We start from the raw sequence: 26,018 nt of genomic DNA, 5'->3' as shown, positions 1-26,018 counted from the left end.
AGATGTTGCCCATAGCAACCAATCAGATCTTTGCTTTTGTTTTCTAACTTGGCTGTGGCTGTTTAAATCTAATTGCTGATTGGTTGCCATGGGCAACATCTCCAGAAATTTCTCCAGATATTTATCTCCAATATGTTAGTAAACATGCCCCATAATGCTATAAAAGTTAAGATAAGGGAAGGGAGGGGTAAGAATTTGAATTAGATTAGAAGGGCTGTACTCATTTAATTACTAAGCCAGAAACAACCAACCAGCAATTAGTTTTGATCAGTTTACAAGGACTTTGAAAGTGAAAGTAAAGAACTAACTGATGGCTACAGGCAACTGTACTGGCCCAGTGTAACACCTACAATTCAGACTGTCTGTATCACACATCATAAGTCATAATCAGCATTTCAACATCACTCATTGTTGCTGTTTAACTTGTAACTGTGTCTGATGTGAAGGGACACAAGGACCAGTGGACCATTGACTCTTACGCAGTGTCGGACTGGCCCACCGGGATACCAGGAAAACTCCCAGTGGGCCCAGGTGTCAGTGGCCCCTCATGCTGCTAAACATTTGGCCTATTTTATGGCCATTCCCTATTTCTATGAGGACAAAGAGGCTAAAGAGATGGAATAATTGATTATAGTATAAAGAAAGGAGACTAGGAGAATAGAGGTTGATTGAGAAGATGAAGAATATCAGTCGGCCCCTGGTCTAAGGTTTTATGGTGGGCCCCTGGTGTCCCAGTCCGACATTGCTCTTACGGAGGAGACATTCAATAAGACAAGTGCCTGTAACTTTTTTATAATCTGTGTAATTTTCTTAATGATCTCATTAACCCAACAAACACATTGTACTATTAATTATAATGACCTTTACTCTCTAAAATCTAAATACATATAAGAACCCTTGTTTTTGTATAAAGGCAGTAAAATATCTTATATACTTACGTCCGCCCATATTTACCGACCACAACAAAAGTGCCTCTTCTTTTCACCCAGATACTTTGTCTCCTGTCACTGGGCTCATCATTTCTCCTATTTATGTACAACCTGATATATTCTCACAAGTACCTGTTGCCTAACAACTCATACAGATGGTACATAGGGTTTGTATTTGATTTGTATTTGTCATGTTTGTCATGTTGTGAAGGCAAGTGGTGCCCATCTATCCATATCCCTCCCCACTTACTGTAACTGGGTCTCTGGAGAAAATTTGGTTCCTTACTGAGACAAACGCAGCTTCTGTACTGGATATTCTGTGAGTTTATTCAAAATGAAAGTAACATGATGTATCAGAGTATCAGCCCAACTCCCACCTCTCACATCAACATCCTCCTTACTTACACGTACTGTCTCACACCACTTACTGGTTACATAGCAAAGGTACTTGTTCCCGTTTAGTTTCTAGATCTGAGAGATGGTGCCTATAGTAACAGTGGATAATAGTCTCTGGGAAGGGAGTGTGACTGTGGGATAGCAGGTATAGTAGGGAGAGATGGTGCCTATAGTAACAGTGGGATAATAGTCTCTGGGAAGGGAGTGTGACTGTGGGATAGCAGGTATAGTAGGGAGAGATGGTGTCTATAGTAACAGTGGATAATAGTCTCTGGGAAGGGAGTGTGACTGTGGGATAGCAGGTATAGTAGGGAGAGATGGTGCCTATAGTAACAGTGGATAATAGTCTCTGGGAAGGGAGTGTGACTGTGGGATAGCAGGTATAGTAGGGAGAGATGGTGCCTACAGTAACAGTGGATAATAGTCTCTGGGAAGGGAGTGTGACTGTGGGATAGCAGGTATAGTAGGGAGAGATGGTGTCTATAGTAACAGTGGATAATAGTCTCTGGGAAGGGAGTGTGACTGTGGGATAGCAGGTATAGTAGGAAAGATGGTGCCTATAGTAACAGTGGGATAATAGTCTCTGGGAAGGGAGTGTGACTGTGGGATAGCAGGTATAGTAGGGAGAGATGGTGCCTATAGTAACAGTGGATAATAGTCTCTGGGAAGGGAGTGTGACTGTGGGATAGCAGGTATAGTAGGAAAGATGGTGCCTATAGTAACAGTGGGATAATAGTCTCTGGGAAGGGAGTGTGACTGTGGGATAGCAGGTATAGTAGGGAGAGATGGTGCCTATAGTAACAGTGGATAATAGTCTCTGGGAAGGGACTGTGGCTGTGGGATAGCAGGTATAGTAGGGAGAGATGGTGTCTATAGTAACAGTGGATAATAGTCTCTGGGAAGGGAGTGTGACTGTGGGATAGCAGGTATAGTAGGGAGAGATAGTGCCTGTAGTAACAGTGGATAATAGTCTCTGGGAAGGGAGTGTGACTGTGGGATAGCAGGTATAGTAGGGAGAGATGGTGCCTATAGTAACAGTGGATAATAGTCTCTGGGAAGGGAGTGTGACTGTGGGATAGCAGGTATAGTAGGGAGAGATGGTGCCTATAGTAACAGTGGATAATAGTCTCTGGGAAGGGAGTGTGACTGTGGGATAGCAGGTATAGTAGGGAGAGATGGTGTCTATAGTAACAGTGGATAATAGTCTCTGGGAAGGGAGTGTGACTGTGGGATAGCAGGTATAGTAGGGAGAGATGGTGCCTATAGTAACAGTGGATAATAGTCTCTGGGAAGGGAGTGTGACTGTGGGATAGCAGGTATATTAGCAAGAGATGGTGCCTATAGTAACAGTAGATAATAGTCTCTGGGAAGGGAGTGTGACTGTGGGATAGCAGGTATAGTAGGGAGAGATGGTGCCTATAGTAACAGTGGATAATAGTCTCTGGGAAGGGACTGTGGCTGTGGGATAGCAGGTATAGTAGGGAGAGATGGTGTCTATAGTAACAGTGGATAATAGTCTCTGGGAAGGGAGTGTGACTGTGGGATAGCAGGTATAGTAGGAAAGATGGTGCCTATAGTAACAGTGGGATAATAGTCTCTGGGAAGGGAGTGTGACTGTGGGATAGCAGGTATAGTAGGGAGAGATGGTGCCTATAGTAACAGTGGATAATAGTCTCTGGGAAGGGAGTGTGACTGTGGGATAGCAGGTATAGTAGGAAAGATGGTGCCTATAGTAACAGTGGGATAATAGTCTCTGGGAAGGGAGTGTGACTGTGGGATAGCAGGTATAGTAGGGAGAGATGGTGCCTATAGTAACAGTGGATAATAGTCTCTGGGAAGGGACTGTGGCTGTGGGATAGCAGGTATAGTAGGGAGAGATGGTGTCTATAGTAACAGTGGATAATAGTCTCTGGGAAGGGAGTGTGACTGTGGGATAGCAGGTATAGTAGGGAGAGATGGTGCCTATAGTAACAGTGGATAATAGTCTCTGGGAAGGGAGTGTGACTGTGGGATAGCAGGTATAGTAGGAAAGATGGTGCCTATAGTAACAGTGGGATAATAGTCTCTGGGAAGGGAGTGTGACTGTGGGATAGCAGGTATAGTAGGGAGAGATGGTGCCTATAGTAACAGTGGATAATAGTCTCTGGGAAGGGACTGTGGCTGTGGGATAGCAGGTATAGTAGGGAGAGATGGTGTCTATAGTAACAGTGGATAATAGTCTCTGGGAAGGGAGTGTGACTGTGGGATAGCAGGTATAGTAGGGAGAGATAGTGCCTGTAGTAACAGTGGATAATAGTCTCTGGGAAGGGAGTGTGACTGTCGGATAGCAGGTATAGTAGGGAGAGATGGTGCCTATAGTAACAGTGGATAATAGTCTCTGGGAAGGGAGTGTGACTGTGGGATAGCAGGTATAGTAGGGAGAGATGGTGCCTATAGTAACAGTGGATAATAGTCTCTGGGAAGGGAGTGTGACTGTGGGATAGCAGGTATAGTAGGAAAGATGGTGCCTATAGTAACAGTGGGATAATAGTCTCTGGGAAGGGAGTGTGACTGTGGGATAGCAGGTATAGTAGGGAGAGATGGTGTCTATAGTAACAGTGGATAATAGTCTCTGGGAAGGGAGTGTGACTGTGGGATAGCAGGTATAGTAGGGAGAAATAGTATCTATAGTAACAGTGGGAATATAGTCTGGGAATGGATTGTGGCTGTGGAATAGCAGGTATAGTAGGGAGATTGTATCTTTTTGCTTAAATGCTTTTGATGTGCTTCATTTCAGATAAGTAGATAATTCTAATGTTAATGGAGGTACAGGCGCAGGTGTAAAATACAGGCCTCCATTGTCTCTTGTGCATTTAGTGTTGGGTAAACAAGGTTGATATTAAGTGCTAATTGGCCCACTGCAATGATGAATCTCCGTAAAGGAGAACTAAAGTCTAACTAAAGAAGTAGCTAGAAATGTTGTACATTATGTTTTGTGCTTCTGTACCAGCCCAAGGCAACCACAGCCCTTTAGCAGTAAAGATCTGTGTCTCCAAAGATGCCCCAGTAGCTCCCCATCTTCTTTTCTGCTGATTCACTGCACATGCTCTGTGCTGCTGTCACTTACTGAGCTTAGGGACCTACTGAAACTTTAGGCAGGTGCAATAAGTTCAGTATATACAGTAAAAGATGGCAGTTTTAGCGATATACAGTTTAAGGGTTTAGTTATCCTTTAACAAAAATAACAAGAGAAAAGTTAAATGATTGTGGTAGAATATGTTGAAACAGAAGAAGCAGACAACGCTCCGTTTACCCAAACAAACACTTTATTGCCCAATGCGTCAATACACAAACGTTCTTGCCAAACAATACAGGAAACAGGGATTTCTAATAAGCGGTTGGTTTGATAAGAAGAGAGAATTGTGTTTCCAACGTTCAGTGTTTGGTCTACAGGATGAAGTGGGTGAGTTTAGATATATATATATATAAATCATATTCAGGATGGAGGATTCTGTTCCATAAGTTGAAAGGGAATGTCTCTGGGTTAATGGTGGATTCTTATAGGTGAGAGTATTAACATTCTCCTCTCCAAAGTCTCATCTACTCAACTCAACAGCCACAATGATAACAATGATGCCAATTCCAATTCCAATGAAGCAAAGCACAGCGCATTTCTGAAAGACAGATGAGATATATTTATTTACAAGACATGAAAATACCTCCTCCATATGTTACACAACAGCAAGATGAGTGACACAGCAGGTTTTTTATTGGTCCAAAAAAAGGTGCGTGACCAAAAGGACTTCCCGGAAAAAAAATCCACGTTGGAACCAATTATTTAAAACGTATACAGCTTTATTTGTACATTGTTTAAAATACAAATGGTGGGCAGGGAAGTGTAAAGAAAATTATGTTTTTCGGGAAGTCCTTTTGGTCACACACCTTTTTCGGATTGTGTGTTTGCTGTTGCCAGAGCGGAGGATTTGGACTATCCGGTAGGCGGACTAATTTAGCTCTCTCTTCTCAGCCATAACGTTACCTTCTTCCTTGGTGTGTCTGTAATAAAATGCATGCCCCCTACTGGACAGAGCTTGGTGGCAACAGCGGGATAGTTTTATGGAATGTTTACATCTTCTTGAAGGAATTTGTCCGAAATTGGATAAACTGGACCTACGTGGCATCATTAATCCCCCAAGTGCCCCTGTGCCGTGGCATTCCAGCCAGCTGAGTGAGGGTGAGTAAGGGACAACACACACCACAAGGAACATGTGTAAAGCCTCACTCAACAGAGTTCAGATGGGAAATAATGTTATGTTCCTCTACATTACCCAACACCCTGCTGGTGAGATGTTATAGTATTCTAATGGTTTCACAAGCCCATTGCTTAGATTGGATTATCTTGGGTCTGCCAGGCTCTTGTGTTGATGTTATTGATCCCCTCACTGCAACCACAGATATTTATTATATGCCCAATTGCCCGCTCTTCCGGCTCCTACAATTTATGTTGGTCTTGCCAATATTACAGTGGTTGTCTATGTGTTGGGGTAGGGCGCATGGGAGGAACCACACCACATCAGAAGGTCATGATGAAGGACAAATTACCCAAGATCCCGTTCATACACTCTATACACAAGCTAAACGGACATATCTATTGGTAGATGGTCTGACTTGGACAAGTCACTGATCTGACGGACAAGTCTTGCTCTAAGCACATGCCTTCTTACCATATTGATTCCCTGGCAGCAATTTCTCATGTCGGCCTTTAGGAAAAAAATAAAAAAGTGAAATTAAAAGAATTCCTTTATACTGAAATGCCAAGATAAGATTATAACCTGAAAATGTCTTCTCCTCTGTAAATTGCATTGTTTTCCCTTGGCCAAGTGGGGACTCTGGGTCAACTAAGCTTCAGAAGGCAGTGTCGGACTGGGACACCAGGGGCCCACCCAAAAACCTTTAACCAGGGGCCCACCAATTAATCTTAGACCAGTGGCCCACTCTCAGTACTATTTTTCTTCCTCTCCTCACTCAACCTCTATTCTCCTAGTCTCTTTTCTTTACATACTATAATCCATTATTCCATCTGTATTTAGCCTCTTTGTTCTCATAGAAATAGGGAATGACCATGAAATAGGCCAAATGTTTAGCAGCATGAGGGCCCACTGACACCTGGACCCACCGGGAGTTTTCCTGGTATCCTGGTGGGCCAGTCCGACAGTATCAGAAGGGCATCATTATGTGTAGGCTTGGTGCACCATGGTATCATTATATCTCTGGATAGGATCTCTCTACTCTGAGAACCCTATGAATTGTCGGTCTTAATAAAGCCGACAAAAATATCCCTATGTGTCATAAAACTAACATATGAGATTTCATTCAATAAAGAGGCCAAAGTGCTTAATACAGATACAAAGCTCTATGTTTTGTGCTCCACATTTTGGAACCATTACTGTATCAGCCCTTTCATAAACAGGTCCTAGAATGCACCCGGGCACTCTCTGAATGTTATGTGATGTCACACCAAGTTTTCTTTATGTGTTTGACATCACCCCATGACATAGTCAACTTATTATTGCTGTTGGGGGACCCCTGATGGATTCATGTCAGAAGAAATATAAAATAAATGTGACATGAAATGTATTGGAAAAGAGAGGGGGGAAATGGAAAAGTACAGGGAGAACAGTAGTAGAGAAATGAAAAGAGAGTCTTGAAGAGACTGGTAGATCAAGAGAAGATCAGATCAGAAGAGGCAGGATAAGGAAGAATAAGACAAAGTAATAGGAAAGGCGAAAGGAAGATCAATACAAGAAAGGAGAATAAAATATAAGGAGCTTCTAAAAGGAGAGCAAATCCCACCAATGAAAAACAATCCTTACCTGATCATCGTTGTCTATGTTAACTGCAAGAAAAAGAAAACAAAAACGGTTACAGAGAAAAAAAAAGACTTTGCTAATCAGGCTCCTTATGTACAAAACAAAGCAGCAAATGTAATGTATCATCCAATTTAATAAATAATCACGTTCCGTGCTTGATTACAATTCAGATCAAAGCGAAGAAACTTCCCCAGCCAATATGGTGTTTCCAACTCATCTATTTAAAACCAAACGCCTCTAAACCCCTATAAAACCCCATAATGAATAATCAGCTCTCATAATGAACTCATTACTGATCACTGCTTTAAATACATTTACATATATTGTTATATCTATTTGTATATTACGTATATCTTTTATAATACCCTGTTTCAATTGTGGATAGCATTACTAACTAGCCACGCAGCGTGCATGACCTGCTTCAAAAATGGAAATGTTATCTGCCTAACCATGAAGCATGTATATTTTATAAATGTCCAGCTTCGAAGATTGAAATCATTACCATCTAACCATGCAGCATGTATAGTTTATAAATGTCCAGCTCCAAAGATAGAAAAAAGGTACAACCTCCCAACATTTTGTAAATAAAAAGATGGACAAAAAAGTTGCCGCGCGTAGCGCGTCAATTATTTTTGACCACACACATTTTTGTGTCCACACCCCCTAATTACCATGTTCATTTTACAAGATTTGGCAGGTTATGAAAGTTTTTCTGTGTTTTTTTTTCCAGTTATTACAGTTTTGCTAATGAAGGTGAATTGCCCTTTAAGCTGTGAGTCTAACTTTTTCTATCTGAAATTGTTACAAAAGTTTCCAAGTGCACCTGGTGGCTGTTCTGGGCTCTCTTCCAAAAGCCAATTAAGTTAGAAACATTGTTTCTTTTTCTGGCTGTTCAGCGCAGCCAGACTGTCTCTCTAAAAACCGGCCAGTTGGGAGGTATCACCATGCAGCATGTACAGTTTATATATGTCCAGCTTCGAATATTGAAATCATTTCCATCTAACCATGCAGCATGTATAGTTTATAAATGTCCAGCTTCGAAGATTGAAATCATTAGCGACTAACATGCAGCATGTATAGTTTATAAATGTCCAGCTCCAAAGATTGAAATCATTACCATCTAACCATGTAGCATGTATAGTTTATAAATGTTCAGCTTCGAATATTGAAATCATTTCCATCTAACCATGCAGCATGAATAGTTTATAAATGTCTAGCTTCGAAGATTGAAATCATTACCATCTAACCATGTAGCATGTATAGTTTATAAATGTTCAGCTTTGAATATTGAAATCATTTCCATCTAACCATGCAGCATGAATAGTTTATAAATGTCCAGCTCCAAAGATAGAAAAAATGTACAACCTCCCAACATTTTGTAAATAAAAAGACAAAAAAGTTGCCACGCGTAGCGCGTCAATTTTTTTTGACCACACACATTTTTGTGTCCACATCCCCTAATAACCATGTTCATTTTACAAAATTTGGCAGGTTATGAAAGTTTGAATATATTTCTGTGTTTTTTTTTTCCCGTTATTACAGTTTTGCTAATGAAGGTGAATTGCCCTTTAAGCTGTGAGTCTAACTTTTCCCAAGGGACCTCCTTATCTAAAATTGTTACAAAAGTTTCCAAGTGCACCTGGTGGCTGTTCTGGGCTCTCTTCCAAAAGCCAATTAAGTTAGAAACATTGTTTCTTTTTCTGGTTGTTCAGTGCAGCCAGACTGTCTCTCTAAAAACCGGCCAGTTGGGAGGTATCACCATGCAGCATGTATAGTTTATAAATGTCCAGCTTCGAATATTAAAATCATTTCCATCTAACCATGCAGCATGTATAGTTTATAAATGTCCAGCTCCAAAGATTAAAATCATTACCGACTAACATGTAGCATGTATAGTTTATAAATGTCCATCTCCAAAGATTAAAATCACTACCGACTAACATGTAGCATGTATAGTTTATAAATGTCCAGCTCCAAAGATTAAAATCACTACCGACTAACATGTAGCATGTACAGTTTATAAATGTCCATCTCCAAAGATTAAAATCATTACCGACTAACATGTAGCATGTATAGTTTATATATGTCCAGCTCCAAAGATTAAAATCATTACCAACTAACATGTAGCATGTATAGTTTATAAATGTCCATCTCCAAAGATAGGAATCATAACTGACGAACCATGCAGCATGTATAAATTATAAATGTCCAGCTCCAAAAGATAGAAATCATTAACAACTAACCATGCAGCATGTATAGTTTATAAATTTCCAGCTTCGAAGATTGAAATCATTACCAACTAACCATGCAGCATGTATAGTTTATAAATGTCCAGCTCCAAAGATTAAAATCATTACCAACTAACCATGCAGCATGTATAGTTTATACATGTCCAGCTCCAAAGATTAAAATCATTACCAACTAACCATGCAGCATGTATAGTTTATAAATGTCCAGCTTTGAAGATAGAAATCATTACCGACTAACAAAGCAGCATGTATAGGTTATAAATGCACAGCTCCAAAAGATAGAAATCATTACCGGCTAACCATGCAGCATGTATATTTAATAAATGTCCAGCTTCGAAGATTGAAATCATTACCATCTAACCATGCTGCATGTGTTGTTTATAAATGTCCAGCTCCAAATATTAAAATCATTACAAACTAACCATGCAGCATGTATAATTAATAAATGTCCAGCTCCAAAGATAGAAAAAAGGTACAACCTCCCAACATTTTGTAAATAAAAAGACAGACAAAAAAATTTCCACGCGTAGTGCGTCAATTTTTTTTTTCACCACACACATTTTTGTGGCCACACCCCCTAATTACCATGTTCATTTTAAAAAATTTGGCAGGTTATGAAAGTTTGAATACATTTCTGTGTTTTTTTTTCCCCGTTATTACAGTTTTGCTAATGAAGGTGAATTGCCCTTTAAGCTGTGAGTCTAACTTTTCCCAAGGGACCTCCTTATCTGAAATTGTTACAAAAGTTTCCAAGTGCACCTGGTGGCTGTTCTGGGCTCTCTTCCAAAAGCCAATTAAGTTAGAAACATTGTTTCTTTTTCTGGTTGTTCAGTGCAGCCAGACTGTCTCTCTAAAAACGGGCCGTGTGGGAGGTATCACCATGCAGCATGTACAGTTTATAAATGTTCAGCTTCGAATATTAAAATCATTACCATCTAACCATGCAGCATGTATAGTTTATAAATGTCCAGCTCCAAAGATAGAAAAAATTTACAACCTCCCAACATTTTGTAAATAAAAAGACAGACAAAAAAGTTGCCATGCGTAGCGCGTCAATTTTTTTTGACCACACACATTTTTGTGTCCACACCCCCTAATTACCATGTTCATTTTACAAAATTTGGCAGGTTATGAAAGTTTGAATATATTTCTGTGGTTTTTTTTCCCGTTATTACAGTTTTGCTAATGAAAGTATGCCCTTTAAGCTGTGAGTCTAACTTTTCCCAAGGGACCTCCTTATCTAAAATTGTTACAAAAGTTTCCAAGTGCACCTGGTGGCTGTTCTGGGCTCTCTTCCAAAATCCAATTAAGTTAGAAACATTGTTTCTTTTTCTGGTCGTTCAGTGCAGCCAGACTGTCTCTCTAAAAACGGGCCGTGTGGGAGGTATCACCATGCAGCATGTACAGTTTATAAATGTTCATCTCCAAAGATTAAAATCATTACCAACTAACAAAGCAGCATGTATAGGTTATAAATGCACAGCTCCAAAAGATAGAAATCATTACCGGCTAACCATGCAGCATGTATATTTAATAAATGTCCAGCTTCGAAGATTGAAATCATTAGTGACTAACCATGCAGCATGTATAGTTTATAAATGTCCAGCTCCAGAGATAGAAATCATTAACAACTAACCATGCAGCATGCATATTTTATGATTGTCCAGTTTCAAAGATGGAAGCATGTATATTTTATAAATGCCCGGCTACAACGATGGAAATGAATTCTAACTTGCCATGCAGGGTGGATATTTTACAAACGTCTACCTTAAAAAATGGACATGGTTATGAACGAGCCATGCAGCTTGTACAGTTTATAAATGTCTAGTTGCAAAGAGTTGAAACTGATTCCTTCAAACCCCTTTAAACAAGTCTTAGATATAAAAAGCCATGTGTCTGTGGAATATCTCCTTACTGAGTACTTGATTAGTAGCAAGTTAGCCTTGTTGAGGAAGCCAAGACTGTAGTTAATGGTCACAAAAGAGGCCCAGAGAGATGGCCTACATCACTTTATACCATACATCATCCTTCTGCTTCTTGTAATTTTGCCAATACTTATGTCCTGTCCCATGGGATGCGCAGATGGTTGCAGATTAGGTTATAATATTTGTTCTTTCACACCAACTGTGTGCTTTACACAGGTCTTCTTATTTATACCCATTAGGGGCACTAAAATTAAATCATGGAAGAGGACTGTGCAGACCCCCTACTAATATCCAAGCTATTTATTGTAGTACATACTGTCGCTAGACTGGGGCTACACAATACAAGATGATGTCATAGTGTGATGCAGTCACATTTCTTATGTATCCAAGCAGAGGTGGTAAAATCTACTACCTGAGGTTTCAGAACGACGGTTAATTTTCCCACTTATTAAGTTTGTCATTTGAAACCATTTGTTTCCGGTGAAATTGTCCGACGCGTCTCCTTGATAACTCTTGTCCTGCTGACTGAAGAGGAAGAGATCTATGGCCAGTCTCTCAATGCTCGGCTGCTTCAGCAGGATATTGTTCTTGGCCTCCAAACTAGTGTTCTTCAGATCATCTATCACTACAATGATCCGATCTCTTCCTACATATCAGAGCACAAATTATTATTAATAGTATCATTTTTAATTGACAACAAGCACAATTTATTGTACAGTATGGAACAGAAGGCACAATGTGTTCTAACGTAGCAAAGTGAGTAATAATGTTGCCCTTGATTTTTGGAAAATTGGTTACACCTTGTGTACTAAAATATCGAGAAGGTCCTTAGTGTCCCATTTTTATAGGACCTTTAAAGAACATGCAAGTTTCTGATGGAACACTAGCACTAGATAAAGGCTGTTGGGCCAATTCCACTGATGGAAGATGTGGTCCTGTAAACAGTACAAGTCCAGTGATGTATAAGACAACTACAACAAGACTTGAATGGGTCATGTCTAAGGCAACTGAACTTATTGTGTTTTCAAGAAAACTCCAGTTGCCTTAGACTTAACCCAACTAGATACCTTATATCATGACCTGGATGAATGAGAAACTCCCTCGACATGAACTTTACTGAATTTTCCCAGGAATATGAAGATATTTAAAAAGGTGGATCTTTATTCTAATCTTTGTCAAAAGTCACAATGATCAAGAAGATTATGTCAAATACCTAGACATCTGGACAAATCGGCCAGTTCTCTGTAATAGAGAGCGTCTGTCACGTTGGTTACATTTATCCTTCCCCTGTTCTTGGAATGGTGCAAGATGGCAAATGTGCACTTATAGGCCTCATCCATAACGTCTATATAGTTGGTGTTGGAGATATGTACAGTTCGGACATCCTTCACCCCAGGTATGGTCAGGAGGAAATTGATCAGCCAACCAAACGCATCCTGAGCTTCTCGTGAAAAGATGCCGACCACATGCTTCTTTGCCACCATTATTCTGCCGGAGGGAAGGGCTACTGAATCAGACCAAACATTGCAAGGTGTCAGTCACAACATCAATTGGAAATATTCCGAAAATTCCTTAATACTTGAACTGTAGAATGCATGAATATAACATTTTTAACCAAATCAGTTGCGTTGCATGCTTATACAGCTGTATAACTGTTTGGGGGAGTTTTATGCATCATATAAACCCCACTCCCACATATATAAACAAGATTGTGACTGCAGTCTTAGTTTCATTGTTTTGGTGCAAAGACTTTCTTATACCAACCAGCCATTACCTCCTTTACCCTATACAATTTACAATGTAACCCATTGCCATGCCACTTTTACCCATTCTCACTTCTGACCACCTTATCTGCTAACTCCCAACACTCACTGCCCATGTCTGTTAAACAGTTTAGAACAGCGGCTCCCAAGCTTTTTTGGCCCAGGACAGGTATTTCGCTGCAGGATGTCCTAAAATGTGTTCCGTACAGAAGGGGGAGGGGTGCCTGCCATGTGCTGGGGTAGATTACGTATAGGCTAGTGTAAATCATGTATTAGCTAGGGTAGATTATGTATAGCCTAGTGTAAATCATGTATTAGCTAGGGTAGATTACGTATAGGCTAGTGTAAATCATGTATTAGCTAGGGTAGATTATGTATAGCCTAGTGTAAATCATGTATTAGCTAGGGTAGATTACGTATAGGCTAGTGTAAATCATGTATTAGCTAGGGTAGATTATGTATAGCCTAGTGTAAGTCATGTATTAGCTAGGGTAGATTACATATAGGCTACTGTAAATCATGTATTAGCTAGGGTAGATTACGTATAGGCAGGTGTAAGTCATGTATTAGCTGGGGTAGATTACGTATAGGCTAGTGTAAGTCATGTATTAGCTAGGGTAGATTACGTATAGGCTAGTGTAACTCATGTATTAGCTAGGGTAGATTATGTATAGGCTAGTGTAAATCATGTATTAGCTAGGGTAGATTACGTATAGGCTAGTGTAAGTCATATATTAGCTAGGGTAGATTACGTATAGGCTAGTGTAAATCTTGTATTAGCTAGGGTAATATGTATAGCCTAGTGTAAATCATGTATTAGCTAGGGTAGATTACGTATAGGCTAGTGTAAATCATGTATTAGCTAGGGTAGATTACGTATAGGCTAGTGTAACTCATGTATTAGCTAGGGTAGATTACGTATAGGCTAGTGTAAGTCTTGTATTAGCTAGGGTAGATTATGTATAGCCTAGTGTAAATCATGTATTAGCTAGGGTAGATTACGTATAGGCTAGTGTAAATCATGTATTAGCTAGGGTAGATTATGTATAGCCTAGTGTAAATCATGTATTAGCTAGGGTAGATTACGTATAGGCTAGTGTAAATCATGTATAAACTAGGGTAGATTACGTATAGCCTAGTGTAAATCTGTCTCTCTAAAAACGGGCCAGTTGGGAGGATTCACCATGCAGCATGTACAGTTTATAAATGTTCCAGCTCCAAAGATTAAAAACATTTCCAACTAACATGTAGCATGTATAGTTTATACATGTCCAGATCCAAAGATTAAAATCATTACCAACTAACCATGCAGCATGTATAGTTTATAAATGTCCATCTCCAAAGATAGGAATCATAACTGACTAACCATGCAGCATGTATAAATTATAAATGTCCAGCTCCAAAAGATAGAAATCATTACCAACTAACCATGCAGCATGTATAGTTTATAAATTTCCAGCTTCGAAGATTGAAATCATTACCGACTAACCATGCAGCATGTATATTTAATAAATGTCCAGACTAACAAAGCAGCATGTATAGGTTATAAATGTCCAGCTCCTAAAGATAGAAATCATTACCGGCTAACCATGCAGCATGTATAGTTCATAAATGTCCAGCTTTGAAGATTGAAATCATTACCGACTAACCATGCAGCATGTATATTTAATAAATGTCCAGCTTCGAAGATTGAAATCATTACTGACTAACCATGCTGCATGTATAGTTTATAAATGTCCAGCTCCAAAAATAGAAATCATTTACAACTAACCATGCAGCATGCATATTTTATGATTGTCCAGTTTCAAAGATGTAAGCTTGTATATTTTATAAATGCCCGGCTACAATGATGGAAATGAATTCTAACTTGCCATGCAGGGTGGATATTTTGCAAACGTCTACCTTAAAAAATGGACATGGTTATGAACGAGCCATGCAGCTTGTACAGTTTATAAATGTCTAGTTGCAAAGAGTTGAAACTGATTCCTTCAAACCCCTTTAAACAAGTCTTAGATATAAAAAGCCATGTGTCTGTGGAATATCTCCTTACTGAGTACTTGATTAGTAGCAAGTTAGCCTTGTTGAGGAAGCCAAGACTATAGTTAATGGTCACAAAAGAGGCCCAGAGAGAAGGCCTACATCACTTTATACCATACATCATCCTTCTGCTTCTTGTAATTTTGCCAATACTTATGTCCTGTCCCATGGGATGCGCAGATGGTTGCAGATTAGGTTATAATATTTGTTCTTTCACACCAACTGTGTGCTTTACACAGGTCTTCTTATTTATACCCATTAGGGGCACTAAAATTAAATCATGGAAGAGGACTGTGCAGACCCCCTACTAATATCCAAGCTATTTATTGTAGTACATACTGTCGCTAGACTGGGGCTACACAATACAAGATGATGTCATAGTGTGATGCAGTCACATTTCTTATGTATCCAAGCAGAGGTGGTAAAATCTACTACCTGAGGTTTCAGAACGACGGTTAATTTTCCCACTTATTAAGTTTGTCATTTGAAACCATTTGTTTCCGGTGAAATTGTCCGACGCTTCTCCTTGATAACTCTTGTCCTGCTCACTGAAGAGGAAGAGATCTATGGCCAGTCTCTCAATGCTCGGCTGCTTCAGCAGGATATTGTTCTTGGCCTCCAAACTAGTGTTCTCCAGATCATCTATCACTACAATGATCCCATCTCTTCCTACATATCAGAGCACAAATTATTATTAATAGTATCATTTTTAATTGACAACAAGCACAATTTATTGTACAGTATGGAACAGAAGGCACAATGTGTTCTAACGTAGCAAAGTGAGTAATAATGTTGCCCTTGATTTTTGGAAAATTGGTTACACCTTGTGTACTAAAATATCGAGAAGGTCCTTAGATTCCCATTTTTATAGGACCTTTAAAGAACATGCAAGTTTCTGATGGAACACTAGCACTAGATAAAGGCTGTTGGGCCAATTCCACTGATGGAAGATGTGGTCCTGTAAACAGTACAAGTCCAGTGATGTATAAGACAACTACAACAAGACTTGAATGGGTCATGTCTAAGGCAACTGAACTTTTTGAGTTTTCAAGAAAACTCCAGTTGCCTTAGACTTAACCCAACTAGATACTTTATATCATGACCTGGATGAATGAGAAACTCCATCGACATGAACTTTACTGAGTTTTCCCAGGAATATGAAGATATTTAAAAAGGTGGATCTTTATTCTAATCTTTGTCAAAAGTCACAATGATCAAGAAGAGTATGTCAAATACCTAGACATCTGGACAAATCGGCCAGTTCTCTGTCATAGAGAGTGTCTGTCCCATTGGTTACATTTATCCTTCCCCTGTTCTTGGAATGGTGCAAGATGGCAAATGTGCACTTATAGGCCTCATCCATAACGTCTATATAGTTGGTGTTGGAGATATGTACAGTTCGGACATCCTTCACCCCAGGTATGGTCAGGAGGAAATTGATCAGCCAACCAAACGCATCCTGAGCGTCTCGTGAAAAGATGCCGACCACATGCTTCTTTGCCACCATTATTCTGCCGGAGGGAAGGGCTACTGAATCAGACCAAACATTGCAAGGTGTCAGTCACAACATCAATTGGAAATGTTCAGAAAATTCCTTAATACTTGAACTGTAGAATGCATGAATATAACATTTTTAACCAAATCAGTTGCGTTGCATGCTTATACAGCTCTATAACTGTTTGGGGGAGTTTTATGCATCATATAAACCCCACTCCCACATATATAAACAAGATTGTGACTGCAGTACTTAGTTTCATTGTTTTGGTGCAAAGACTTTCTTATACCAACCAGCCATTACCTCCTTTACCCTATACAATTTACAATGTAACCCATTGCCATGCCACTTTTACCCATTCTCACTTCTGACCACCTTATCTGCTAACTCCCAACACTCACTCTTCATGTCTGTTAAACAGTTTAGAACAGCGGCCCCCAAGCTTTTTTGGCCCAGGACAGGTCTTTTGCTGCAGGATGTCCTAAAATGTGTTCCGTACAGAAGGGGGAGGGGAGCCTGCCATGTGCTGGGGTAGATTACGTATAGGCTAGTGTAAATCATGTATTAGCTAGGGTAGATTATATATAGCCTAGTGTAAATCATGTATTAGCTAGGGTAGATTACATATAGGCTAGTGTAACTCATGTATTAGCTAGGATAGATTATGTATAGGCTAGTGTAAATCATGTATTAGCTAGGGTAGATTATATATAGCCTAGTGTAAATCATGTATTAGCTAGGGTAGATTACATATAGGCTAGTGTAACTCATGTATTAGCTAGGATAGATTATGTATAGGCTAGTGTAACTCATGTATTAGCTAGGGTAGATTACGTATAGGCTAGTGTAAATCATGTATTAGCTAGGGTAGATTATGTATAGCCTAGTGTAACTCATGTATTAGCTAGGGTAGATTACGTATATTTTAGTGTAAATCATGTATTAGCTAGGGTAGATTATGTATAGCCTAGTGTAAATCATGTATTAGCTAGGGTAGATTACATATAGGCTAGTGTAACTCATGTATTAGCTAGGGTAGATTATGTATAGCCTAGTGTAAGTCATGTATTAGCTAGGGTAGATTACATATAGGCTACTGTAAATCATGTATTAGCTAGGGTAGATTACGTATAGGCAGGTGTAAGTCATGTATTAGCTAGGGTAGATTATGTATAGGCTAGTGTAAATCATGTATTAGCTAGGGTAGATTACGTATAGGCTAGTGTAAATCATGTATTAGCTAGGGTAGATTACGTATAGGCTAGTGTAAGTCATGTATTAGCTAGGGTAGATTACGTATAGGCTAGTGTAACTCATGTATTAGCTAGGGTAGATTATGTATAGGCTAGTGTAAGTCATGTATTAGCTAGGGTAGATTATGTATAGGCTAGTGTAAATCATGTATTAGCTAGGGTAGATTACATATAGGCTAGTGTAACTCATGTATTAGCTAGGGTAGATTACGTATAGGCTAGTGTAAGTCATATATTAGCTAGGGTAGATTACGTATAGGCTAGTGTAAATCTTGTATTAGCTAGGGTAGATTATGTATAGCCTAGTGTAAATCATGTATTAGCTAGGGTAGATTACGTATAGGCTAGTGTAAATCATGTATTAGCTAGGGTAGATTATGTATAGCCTAGTGTAAATCATGTATTAGCTAGGGTAGATTACGTATAGGCTAGTGTAAATCATGTATTAGCTAGGGTAGATTACGTATAGGCTAGTGTAACTCATGTATTAGCTAGGGTAGATTACGTATAGGCTAGTGTAAGTCATGTATTAGCTAGGGTAGATTACGTATAGGCAGGTGTAAATCATGTATTAGCTAGGGTAGATTATGTATAGCCTAGTGTAAATCATGTATTAGCAAGGGTAATTACGTATAGGCAGGTGTAAATCATGTATTAGCTAGGGTAGATTATGTATAGGCTAGTGTAAATCATGTATTAGCTAGGGTAGATTACGTATAGGCTAGTGTAACTCATGTATTAGCTAGGATAGATTATGTATAGCCTAGTGTAAATCATGTATTAGCTAGGGTAGATTACGTATAGGCTAGTGTAAATCATGTATTAGCTAGGGTAGATTACGTATAGGCTAGTGTAACTCATGTATTAGCTAGGGTAGATTACGTATAGGCTAGTGTAAGTCATGTATTAGCTAGGGTAGATTACGTATAGGCAGGTGTAAATCATGTATTAGCTAGGGTAGATTATGTATAGCCTAGTGTAAATCATGTATTAGCTAGGGTAATTACGTATAGGCAGGTGTAAATCATGTATTAGCTAGGGTAGATTACGTATAGGCTAGTGTAAATCATGTATTAGCTAGGGTAGATTATGTATAGGCTAGTGTAAATCATGTATTAGCTAGGGTAGATTATGTATAGGCTAGTGTAAATCATGTATTAGCTAGGGTAGATTACGTATAGGCTAGTGTAACTCATGTATTAGCTAGGATAGATTATGTATAGCCTAGTGTAAATCATGTATTAGCTAGGGTAGATTACGTATAGGCAGGTGTAAGTCATCTATTAGCTAGGGTAGATTACATATAGGCTAGTGTAAATCATGTATTAGCTAGGGTAGATTATGTATAGGCTAGTGTAAATCATGTATTAGCTAGGGTAGATTACGTATAGGCTAGTGTAAATCATGTATTAGCTAGGGTAGATTATGTATAGCCTAGTGTAACTCATGTATTAGCTAGGGTAGATTACGTATATTTTAGTGTAAATCATGTATTAGCTAGGGTAGATTACGTATAGGCTAGTGTAAATCATGTATTAGCTAGGGTAGATTACGTATAGCCTAGTGTAAATCTGTCTCTCTAAAAACGGGCCAGTTGGGAGGTATCACCATGCAGCATGTACAGTTTATAAATGTTCCAGCTCCAAAGATTAAAATCATTACCAACTAACATGTAGCATGTATAGTTTATACATGTCCAGCTCCAAAGATTAAAATCATTACCAACTAACCATGCAGCATGTATAGTTTATAAATGTCCATCTCCAAAGATAGGAATCATAACTGACTAACCATGCAGCATGTATAAATTATAAATGTCCAGCTCCAAATCATTACCAACTAACCATGCAGCATGTATAGTTTATAAATTTCCAGCTTCGAAGATTGAAATCATTACCGACTAACCATGCAGCATGTATATTTAATAAATGTCCAGCTTCGAAGATTGAAATCATTACTGATTAACCATGCAGCATGTATAGTTTATAAATGTCCAGCTCCAAAGATAGAAATCATTAACAACTAACCATGCAGCATGCATATTTTATGATTGTCCAGTTTCAAAGATGTAAGCTTGTATATTTTATAAATGCCCGGCTACAATGATGGAAATGAATTCTAACTTGCCATGCAGGGTGGATATTTTGCAAACGTCTACCTTAAACGTCTACCTTAAAAAATGAACGAGCCATGCAGCTTGTACAGTTTATAAATGTCTAGTTGCAAAGAGTTGAAACTGATTCCTTCAAACCCCTTTAAACAAGTCTTAGATATAAAAAGCCATGTGTCTGTGGAATATCTCCTTACTGAGTACTTGATTAGTAGCAAGTTAGCCTTGTTGAGGAAGCCAAGACTATAGTTAATGGTCACAAAAGAGGCCCAGAGAGAAGGCCTACATCACTTTATACCATACATCATCCTTCTGCTTCTTGTAATTTTGCTAATACTTATGTCCTGTCCCATGGGATGCGCAGATGGTTGCAGATTAGGTTATAATATTTGTTCTTTCACACCAACTGTGTGCTTTACACAGGTCTTCTTATTTATACCCATTAGGGGCACTAAAATTAAATCATGGAAGAGGACTGTGCAGACCCCCTACTAATATCCAAGCTATTTATTGTAGTACATACTGTCGCTAGACTGGGGCTACACAATACAAGATGATGTCATAGTGTGATGCAGTCACATTTCTTATGTATCCAAGCAGAGGTGGTAAAATCTACTACCTGAGGTTTCAGAACGACGGTTAATTTTCCCACTTATTAAGCTTGTCATTTGAAACCATTTGTTTCCGGTGAAATTGTCCGACGCTTCTCCTTGATAACTCTTGTCCTGCTGACTGAAGAGGAAGAGATCTATGGCCAGTCTCTCAATGCTCGGCTGCTTCAGCAGGATATTGTTCTTGGCCTCCAAACTAGTGTTCTTCAGATCATCTATCACTACAATGAACCGATCTCTTCCTACATATCAGAGCACAAATTATTATAAATAGTATCATTTTTAATTGACAACAAGCACAATTTATTATCCAGTAAGGAACAGAAGGCACAATGTGTTCTAACGTAGCAAAGTGAGTAATAATGTTGCCCTTGATTTTTGGAAAATTGGTTACACCTTGTGTACTAAAATATCGAGAAGGTCCTTAGTTTCCCATTTTTATAGGACCTTTAAAGAACATGCAAGTTTCTGATGGAACACTAGCACTAGATAAAGGCTGTTGGGCCAATTCCACTGATGGAAGATGTGGTCCTGTAAACAGTACAAGTCCAGTGATGTATAAGACAACTACAACAAGACTTGAATGGGTCATGTCTAAGGCAACTGAACTTTTTGAGTTTTCAAGAAAACTCCAGTTGCCTTAGACTTAACCCAACTAGATACTTTATATCATGACCTGGATGAATGAGAAACTCCATCGACATGAACTTTACTGAGTTTTCCCAGGAATATGAAGATATTTAAAAAGGTGGATCTTTATTCTAATCTTTGTCAAAAGTCACAATGATCAAGAAGATTATGTCAAATACCTAGACATCTGGACAAATCGGCCAGTTCTCTGTCATAGAGAGCGTCTGTCACATCGGTTACATTTATCCTTCCCCTGTTCTTGGAATGGTACAAGATGGCAAATGTGCACTTATAGGCCTCATCCATAACGTCTATATAGTTGGTGTTGGAGATATGTACAGTTCGGACATCCTTCACCCCAGGTATGGTCAGGAGGAAATTGATCAGCCAACCAAACGCATCCTGAGCTTCTCGTGAAAAGATGCCGACAACATGCTTCTTTGCCACCATTATTCTGCCGGAGGGAAGGGCTACTGAATCAGACCAAACATTGCAAGGTGTCAGTCACAACATCAATTGGAAATATTCCGAAAATTCCTTAATACTGTAGAATGCATGAATATAACATTTTTAACCAAATCCGATGCGTTGCATGCTTATACAGCTGTATAACTGTTTGGGGGAGTTTTATGCATCATATAAACCCCACTCCCACATATATAAACAAGATTGTGACTGCAGTACTTAGTTTCATTGTTTTGGTGCAAAGACTTTCTTATACCAACCAGCCATTACCTCCTTTACCCTATACAATTTACAATGTAACCCATTGCCATGCCACTTTTACCCATTCTCACTTCTGACCACCTTATCTGCTAACTCCCAACACTCACTGTCCATGTCTGTTAAACAGTTTAGAACAGCGGCCCCCAAGCTTTTTTGGCCCAGGACAGGTATTTCGCTGCAGGATGTCCTAAAATGTGTTCCGTACAGAAGGGGGAGGGGTGCCTGCCATGTGCTGGGGAAATGTTTACTGCACAGGGACAGAGGCTCAACATACATATTTGGGATGCCAGGAAGCATGCTGGTGGAAGAGACAACTTTTTCACAAAAAGGGGGGTGAGATGTGCAGAACGCATTTTAGGACATCATCAGGAGATAGGGTTGCCATCTGGCTGGTATTTTACCGGCCTGGCCAGTAAAAATTATGGTTGATCCCAATGTTATTAATAGGGGAAAAAGGCAAATATATAGGAAGGCCGTTATTTATTTCCAGAAAAGGTGGCAACCCTATCAGGAGAACACATGCTCCTGCATGCGCTCTCGTAAAGAAAAATAATGTAGACTCATCTCTTATCTACTCACTTATACGAAAAAACTGCAGTCACACCTCCGTGCTACCCCTCGTGGCTCATTCCTCAGCCCTCCCTCCTCAGTCCTTCCTCCTCAGCTCTTAGACCCCCTCCTCAGCTTTCATCCCTCCCTCCTCAGCTCTCATCCCTCCCTCCTCAGCTCTCAGCCCTCCCTCCTCAGCTCTCATCCCTCACTCCTCAGCTCTCAGCCCCCCTCCTCAGCTTTCAGCCCTCCCTCCTCAGCTCTCAGCCCTCCCTCCTCGGCTCTCAGCCCTCCCTTCTCGGCTCTCAGCCCTCCCTCCTCAGTACTAGTGCTGCTACAGCAGAATTCTGCACTGAAATCCATTTCTCAAAAGAGCAAACAGATTTTGTTATATTCAATTTTGAAATCTGACATGGGGCTAGACATATTGTCAATTTCCCAGCTGCCCCAAGTCATGTGACTTGTACTCTCATAAACTTCAATCACTCTTTACTGCTGTACTGCAAGTTGAAGTGATATCACCCCTCCCTCCCCCACCCCAGCAGCCAAACAAAAGAACAATGGGAAGGTAACCAGATAACAGCTCCCTAACACAAGATAACAGCTGCCTGGCAGATCTAAGAACTACACTCAATAGTAAAAACCCATGTCCCACTGAGACACATTCAGTTACATTGAGAAGGAAAAACACCAGCCTGCCAGAAAGCATTTCTCTCCTAAAGTGCAGGCACAAGTCACATGACCAGGGGCAGCTGGGAAATTGACAAAATGTCTAGCCCCATGTCAGATTTCAAAATTGAATATAAAAAGATCTGTTTGCTCTTTTGAGAAATGGATTTCAGTGCAGAATTCTGGTGGAGTAGCACTATTAACTGATGCGTTTTGGAAAAAAACAAACATGTTTTCCAATCACAGTATCCCTTTAACCTTTGCCTTTACAATTGTGAAATCAACCAATGACAATTCAAATGATGTGACTGCTTAACAGGTATAAAATGAGCTTTTACAATGGCATTTTTACTTTTTGTTATGGAAAATGGTTTTTCTAACACAATGAGAGCATAAGATTTGTACATTGAAGGTGAACAACCCCTTTAAGAAGGCAGTAATGGATGAAGCCAAAACATACCGTGTGTCAACATTCATATGAGAGGAGGCTGCCATTTTGGGAGGTTGTATTTGGACGGACAATTATATTTCTTTACAGACCACAATACTTATAGCAACCCCACTGGGTATATACAAGTAATGCTTGTCTTTTGCTTGCTATGGTAAAAATGCACAATAAGGCAGCCCCAGGGCACTAATGGGCAGGTCCTGATCCAGTCATCATTGGGGTGGGTTGAATTGAGATGACCAAATACTCAGCCATCAGGAGAATGATCAGATCATATGGGGTTAGCAGTGAAATAAAAAGAGCTACAGAAATTATACACAAACATTGCAGGTAACACTGTGCTCCAGGCATTTAGGAAAGGGAGGTATGGGCTAGGGTAGGTCATGTATAGGCTAGTGGAAGTCATTTATGGATGGGTGTAATTCATTTACTATCTATTGCATGTCTAAACTAACATAAGTCATGTATTAGCTAGGGTAGATTACGTATAGGCTAGTGTAACTCATGTATTAGCTAGGATAGATTATGTATAGGCTAGTGTAAATCATGTATTAGCTAGGGTAGATTACGTATAGGCAGGTGTAAGTCATGTATTAGCTAGGGTAGATTACGTATAGCCTAGTGTAAATCATGTATTAGCTAGGGTAGATTACGTATAGGCTAGTGTAAATCATGTATTAGCTAGGGTAGATTACGTATAGGCTAGTGTAACTCATGTATTAGCTAGGGTAGATTACGTATAGGCTAGTGTAACTCATGTATTAGCTAGGATAGATTATGTATAGGCTAGTGTAAATCATGTATTAGCTAGGGTAGATTACGTATAGGCTAGTGAAACTCATGTATTAGCTAGGATAGATTACGTATAGGCTAGTGAAACTCATGTATTAGCTAGGATAGATTATGTATAGCCTAGTGTAAGTCATGTATTAGCTAGGGTAGATTACGTATAGGCTAGTGTAAGTCATGTATTAGCTAGGGTAGATTACGTATAGGCTAGTGTAACTCATGTGTTAGCTAGGGTAGATTACGTAAAGGCTAGTGTAACTCATGTATTAGCTAGGGTAAATTACGTATAGGCTAGTGAAACTCATGCATTAGCTAGGGTAGATTACGTATAGGCAGGTGTAAGTCATGTATTAGCTAGGGTAGATTACGTATAGGCTAGTGTAAATCATGTATTAGCTAGGGTAGATTACGTATAGGCTAGTGTAACTCATGTATTAGCTAGGGTAGATTACGTATAGGCTAGTGAAACTCATGTATTAGCTAGGATAGATTACGTATAGGCTAGTGAAACTCATGTATTAGCTAGGATAGATTATGTATAGCCTAGTGTAAGTCATGTATTAGCTAGGGTAGATTACGTATAGGCTAGTGTAAATCATGTATTAGCTAGGGTAGATTACGTATAGGCTAGTGTAACTCATGTGTTAGCTAGGGTAGATTACGTAAAGGCTAGTGTAACTCATGTATTAGCTAGGGTAGATTACGTATAGGCTAGTGAAACTCATGTATTAGCTAGGATAGATTATGTATAGCCTAGTGTAAGTCATGTATTAGCTAGGGTAGATTACGTATAGGCTAGTGTAAGTCATGTATTAGCTAGGGTAGATTACGTATAGGCTAGTGTAACTCATGTGTTAGCTAGGGTAGATTACGTAAAGGCTAGTGTAACTCATGTATTAGCTAGGGTAGATTATGTATAGGCTAGTGTAAGTCATTTATAAGATAGGATAGGTTATGTACAGGCTAGTGTAAGTTTGGCTGCATTGGGTAAGAACATAATAACTTTTTTCCAGAATCATATGATATTTCAGGATTTCCCCCCCAAAAATCCAAATGTTTTGGATTTTTGCCTAAAAAGTCAGCTCTTTGGACAAATTCCATCGCAGACCACAGATACTTCCAAATAGGATAGGGACCTCTCCCATTGACCCATATACAGTTAGGCCCATAAATCTTTGGACAGAGACAACTTTTTTTCTAATTTTGGTTCTGTACATGACCACAATGAATTTTAAATGAAACAACTCAGATGCAGTTGAACTGCAGACTTTCAGCTTTAATTCAGTGGGTTGAACAAAAAGATTGCATAAAAATGTGAGGAACTAAAGCCTTTTTTTTTACACAATCACTTCATTTCAGGGGCTCAAAAGTAATTGGACAAGGGGCTCAAAAGTAATTGGACAATTGACTCAAAGGTTATTTCATGGGCAGGTGTGGGGCAAAAGCAGATAAAAGCCCTGGAGTTGATTTGAGGGGGGGGGGTGCTTGTATGTGGAACAGACAACATGAGGACAAAGGAGCTCTCCATGCAGGTGAAACAAGTCATCCTTAAGCTTCAAAAACAGAAAAAAATCCATCCGAGAAATTGCT

General features: G+C 39.4%; 1 protein-coding gene across 4 annotated transcripts in view; it reads right to left on the bottom strand.

The window, feature by feature from the left end:
- The window catches only part of LOC121398348, a 53,748-nt gene that overhangs the window by 24,483 nt on the left and 3,247 nt on the right, over positions 1-26,018 (bottom strand). For 2 of the 4 annotated variants that reach the window (XM_041577530.1, XM_041577533.1), the window contains exons 2-7: positions 21,427-21,720; positions 20,626-20,859; positions 16,385-16,678; positions 15,584-15,817; positions 12,562-12,855; positions 11,761-11,994 (exon numbers count right to left, since the gene is read on the bottom strand). In XM_041577530.1, coding sequence (XP_041433464.1) covers positions 11,761-11,994; positions 12,562-12,855; positions 15,584-15,817; positions 16,385-16,678; positions 20,626-20,859; positions 21,427-21,697 — 1,561 coding nt within the window. In that variant the 5' untranslated portion in view covers positions 21,698-21,720. The remainder of the gene's footprint in view (positions 1-11,760; positions 11,995-12,561; positions 12,856-15,583; positions 15,818-16,384; positions 16,679-20,625; positions 20,860-21,426; positions 21,721-26,018) is intronic. The other 2 variants (XM_041577531.1, XM_041577532.1) reach the window with 2 other exon arrangements.

The sequence above is a fragment of the Xenopus laevis genome, chromosome 9_10L (assembly GCF_017654675.1).
Source record: "Xenopus laevis strain J_2021 chromosome 9_10L, Xenopus_laevis_v10.1, whole genome shotgun sequence".
Lineage (NCBI taxonomy): Eukaryota > Metazoa > Chordata > Amphibia > Anura > Pipidae > Xenopus > Xenopus laevis.
This window is presented reverse-complemented; position numbering and strand designations above follow the sequence as displayed.